The sequence below is a fragment of the Triticum aestivum genome, chromosome 2D (assembly GCF_018294505.1).
Source record: "Triticum aestivum cultivar Chinese Spring chromosome 2D, IWGSC CS RefSeq v2.1, whole genome shotgun sequence".
NCBI classification, from domain to species: Eukaryota; Viridiplantae; Streptophyta; class Magnoliopsida; order Poales; family Poaceae; genus Triticum; species Triticum aestivum.
In genome coordinates, this window is record NC_057799.1 from 155,276,773 (window position 1) to 155,281,971 (window position 5,199).

The 5,199-nt window shown below is 43.8% G+C and overlaps 1 protein-coding gene across 1 annotated transcript in view; it reads right to left on the bottom strand.

Moving 5' to 3' along the window:
- LOC123052311 (pheophytinase, chloroplastic) overlaps positions 1-4,642 on the bottom strand; it is a 7,517-nt gene extending 2,875 nt beyond the window's left edge. Inside the window, exons 1-5 of the mRNA XM_044475450.1 lie at positions 4,226-4,642; positions 3,995-4,087; positions 1,317-1,525; positions 910-1,054; positions 761-833 (exon numbers count right to left, since the gene is read on the bottom strand). Coding sequence (XP_044331385.1) covers positions 761-833; positions 910-1,054; positions 1,317-1,525; positions 3,995-4,087; positions 4,226-4,473 — 768 coding nt within the window. The 5' untranslated portion in view covers positions 4,474-4,642. The remainder of the gene's footprint in view (positions 1-760; positions 834-909; positions 1,055-1,316; positions 1,526-3,994; positions 4,088-4,225) is intronic.
- Positions 4,643-5,199: the final 557 nt, after the last annotated feature.

Below are 5,199 nucleotides of genomic sequence, written 5' to 3' on the forward strand. Positions count from 1 at the left end.
GAGTCCGGAATGATGATATACGAGATAGAGTTGGGGTAGCACCAATTGAAGAGAAGCTTGTCCAACATCGTCTGAGATGGTTTGGGCATATTCAGTGCAGGCCTCCAGAAGCTCCAGTGCATAGCGGGCGGCTAAAGCGTGCGGAGAATGTCAAGAGAGGGCGGGGTAGACCGTATTTGACATGGGATGAGTCCGTTAAGAGAGACCTGAAGGATTGGAGTATCACCAAAGAGCTAGCTATGGACAGGGGTGCGTGGAAGCTTGCTATCCATGTGCCAGAGCCATGAGTTGGTTGCGAGATCTTATGGGTTTCACCTCTAGCCTACCCCAACTTGTTTGGGACTAAAGGCTTTGTTGTTGTTGTTGTTGTTGTTGTATAGTTGTAAACATACAAACTTCTACATAAGAGATAAATAAATAAATAAATATTAATGGGAAGAATACACTTTGCCAGTCTTATGGAAAATGAATAGTTGTAAATTGTAAAATTTTCTCTCAGATGGAGAAAGGCAAGCTTATAGGCATGATTTTGGTTTAGGGCTTATAGTAGCTTTCAGTTTCGGATCAAGCTTACAGGCCTTAGCTCTGATACTAGTAATGTTTATGGCACATCTAATTGTATTTTGAGAAGGATTTGTTTATCCTCATATGATTCAATTGGAGCAATCCAGATCTTTTGCTTCTACCTATTCATGATGTTTGTAATCTGAGTATTATGTGGTATAGTATCTTTATAAAGATAGTAGGTTAAAATAATTACCTGACAAAGAATATTTTTCACGGATTCTGGTGTTGCAACAGCATTAAAGAAGAGCTTCCCAATAACAGTGTTCCTGACAATCAGAAAAGGCATTATACCAAACTACTAGTGCGAACCATGATAACGAGAAAGCATATAATGTGAGTTACCTTAGGAGATTTTGAAATGATCTGATGAAAGGCCTTCCAAACCATGGCTGCTTATTGATATGAAGCATCCTTAATGAAATATCCAATAAAACAATACCTTTGCATGTTTGGGGTTTCATAACAGCTGCCTGCAGACCAACAAGCCCTGCAGAATAATGAAACAACTGCAAGGGATGAGAAAGATGTTTCTGCTAAAATAAATCGTCTCCAGTTCACATATAAATAAATAAACACAAGATTGTTGATCAATCTAATTTTAATCAGCGTCATTCACTTACTCATCATGGTAATAATTAGAAATATTAACACTTTTAATTTCTGAGCCAGGATAGCCAGGATATTGCTATAAATTCATTGGCTATATAAAAATAGAATGTTCCATTGCTCTGCATAAACATCCAACATACCTCCAATTGAATTGCATATGAAGAAAGCATCACTCTTGACAACTTCAGCACAAAATGTATTCAACTGTTCTCCCCAAGTCTCAAAAGTATAAAAGCTCTCTTCGAACTCACGTGGATTAGGTTTATCAGAATACCCATAGCCAATTAGATCAATTGCATAAACTCTATTTGCCATGGCAAGAGCAGGAATATTTTTCCGCCAATGGTCACTGAGAAAAGAAGAGAAATAAGTACAAGGTTCCTAAGAAAAGGGAAGCCGGCTAACTTACAGGGGAGAGGAAACATTAAGATTCTAACAAAAGAAAAAGAAACCCAGTCTAACAGGGGAGAGACCTCATGGAATTAAATTAAGGTAGAGCCCACCCCTGTCTGAGGCTGGTCATAGTGGGAAATAACTTCAGACTAGCAACATGCATATGTCAGTAGTTACTACCTCCATAGTGGGTAGTAACATATGCGTAGTATCATGCAAATCTTCAATTATTTGGATGTAGACTCATTTTGTCTTGGGGTGCGTTATGTTACGGTAACATATTATGTTACCACAAACATCTCTCTCCGCATTAACTACTTGCCACATAAGCAAATTCGCCTTGGGATGCGTTATGTTACGAGCTAAGTTACTCCCACTATGGCCAGCCTCAGGTGAGATACCAGAAATTCCATCATGACTGGAGTTGAACCTTGGTCAGCAGGAATGCACCACTGTGATCCTACCACTAGCCCAGTTTAAAGATTCTAACAGAAGAACTAATATACTCTGGCAGACTCACTTAAATCAATTCTGTCATTTCTTCCATGAATACATGCTATGTGCACCTCTAAAGTTCATATCACCATCATACAACATGATGAAAAATCATACAGACAGTTCCTATGGTATGGTAAAGATATTCACAAAATAGGTAAACGCATTGCTAGCTAAAAAGATATATATGCAGACCTAAAGAACAAGGTGGACTTGGTGTTCTAAATCTCTGGGCTCAAAACACCACCCTCCTCCACAACTTTTATAACCATGAGAACATCCCATGGGTTAATCTGCTATGGAATGCCTACTATACTGAAAATACAGTCCCCCATGCAGCTGCACCCAAGGGATCATTTTGGTTGAGAGATTATTTGGGATCAAATGATCTGTTCAGAGGGCTTGCATCTTGTACTGCTAGTGATGGAAAAACTATGATGTTATGTAAAGATATATGAAATGGCAATATTGTGCAAAGCAAATATCCAGAACTACACTCATTTGCCAAGGATGACAACATCTCTATGTTTCAGGCAATTAGTGCAGCACAGAATAACTTTTATGATCTATTCCAATTGCCCCTGTCTGTAAGGGACATCAGCAACTGCATCACCTGAGCGATGTCAAGCATCATGCACTAGCCAACGCAACCAAAAGTCCTATGGGAGATGAATCATTCTGCACCAGAAAAATATATAAAGCCCTAATTGTTACTTGTGACATACCATTGCCTATCAAATGGGTCTGAAAAACTTGCTGCTTCTCAAAGACAGAGTCAACACTACAGATCTCCTCAGGAAACACTTCCACATTGAATCTAGTACATGTGTTCTCTGTGATGAATGTCTTGTTGAAGATCTACTTCGCTTATTTTTTGGATGTTCATTCAGCCAAGGTTTCTGGTGGGGTATTGAAGTATTGCTACCGAATCACCCGCCAAAAAAAGTATTGGTACCGAATGGGAAACTGATACAAATTTCTTTGAGATGATCATGCAAGCCAAGCAAAGATACTCTTATGAGCACTTCATGGAGATCATGATTATTGGATGTTGGAGCATATGGCTGCAGAGAAATGGAAAGATCTCTGAAAATTAACAACCATCCATTGCTTCATGCATAGCTCTTTCAAAGTCTCTTTTGCTCTTGTTATGCATAGAGCCAGGCCTAGCCTCAGAGATGACATGCAATATTGGCTAGACAGCTTGTAAACAGTAGAACCTTTTCCCCTGTTTTTAGTTCTTCCCATATGTACACACACATTTATTTATAAAATACAAAATGGCGCAGTAGGGGCCGTCCCTACTTTTTTCGCTCAAAGAAAAAAACTAATTTAGCTTAAGATCAAATAGTTCAAGTATTATTGCCAGGAGCAATGCATATTGAGCTTTTATCATAAATGAAGCCCTATATTTCCAAATAGGAAAGGTGAAAAAGAAATTAACAAACTGAGATCAATTATGAATAGTTATAGATTGCTACTCCAAATAGTTGCCCCAACAATTTAACTGGTAAAGCTTTTTATATACTTTATCATCAGAGACCAAAAGTCTTAACTTATATTCATAGCAGATTTTGAATTCACCACTATTCACATTGGATATGTGTCTTTTTTGTTCCTCGATGATTGGATTTTCATTTCAAGTTTTTTGGTACGGTGGATGCATAGTGTGTCGTTGTCATTTTTTGTGTGTGGGTTGTTTAGCTATTGCTTACTAGTCTAATCTTGCATTAATAGCACAGTAGCACTTCAATACTTCTCAAAGAACAGTGCGCCAACCGGACACTTTGGCAAATTGGTACCAAAGCGTAACGGCAGTCCTAAACTGTATTTATTCGGCTATGCCATGAATCTATGATCACTGAATTACTTTTGTTGCCTGCAAATACTTAGCGAACTGTAAACAAGAGTATGCGTGCACGATGCGCACCTGTTTGCCCCGAAACCATGAATTAGAACCAGTGCAGGGCCAGACGTTCCGGCGCACTGATAACGAATGTTGTAGCCCTTCCAATTCCATGTACTGCACACGAACGAAGAAAGGGAAAAAAATCAACAATACCATTATTTTTACTTTATAATATAAGGAAACTTGACGAATCAACCAGAAGTAGGGAAATGCAGAAATCGCAAGTAAAATAGTCCAGAAATTGGCGCCGACCTGGTACGTGGCTGGGGCAGGGGCTCCGACGGGCCCGGCGCGGCGGGAAGGCTCTCCTCGGCCGGCTCGGCCTTGGAGGCCTGGGTCCGCAGCCGAGAGCGGGGCGAGTTTCCAGTGGAGAGCCACGAACGCCTCGACAGCCGGGTAGAGGGGGCGTGGTAGGAGGCGGCCGCGGCGGCAGTCGCACCGCGGCGGCGCGCGGGCAGGGAGACCACGGGGAGGGGGCTGGGTGGGGCCGCGCACGCCATCGCGCCGCGCGCACGGCACGGTGCTGCTCGAGGCTGCCGAGGACACGAGAGGAAAGCGAGGCCGCGGGGAGGGAGGGAGCTGGGAGAGAACTTTTTTTTTAACGGAGCGTGTGGCGCGAGTCGTCCATGTCTGATGGGCGTTCCGCCGCGTGGGCGAAACGGGACGGCGGAGGCGCGGGGCGGACGACGCAGTGGTTTTTTGTGAGCCGCGCCGGCGGACTGGAGTCGACGAGTCTTTAGAGCATCTCCAGCCGTTGGCTCGTCCCCTGGGGTAAAAAATGGACCGGTTCCAGCCGCCGGTCCCAGGGTTGGCCCAAAAGATTTTTAAAAAATATTTTTAAAAGACATAAGCTTCGGCGACTTAAACAGTTTTTATATAGTAAACTTGAAATTTATTAAAAAACAAAGGCCTAGACTACAGGAAGAACGCACTGAGCGCGGCGAAGTCGCCGCTGTCGCTGTTGTCCTCGTCGCCGTCCTTCTCCTTCTTGACGCGGCCGCCCCTGCCCGGGGTCCCCCTGGCGGACCGGTGACGGCACGTCGTCGTCGCCGTCGTCGTCGAGAACAACGACGCCTCCCTCGCCGCGGCCACGGCGCCGAGCGGCGAACTGCTCTAGGGTGCGACACTGGCGCTCTAGCTCTGTCCGCGCCCAGTCTTCGCCCGCCCACTTGAAGGCCGCCTCGTCGGAGAGCCCCGGCTCCGTCTTCACGGCGGTGAGTCATGGC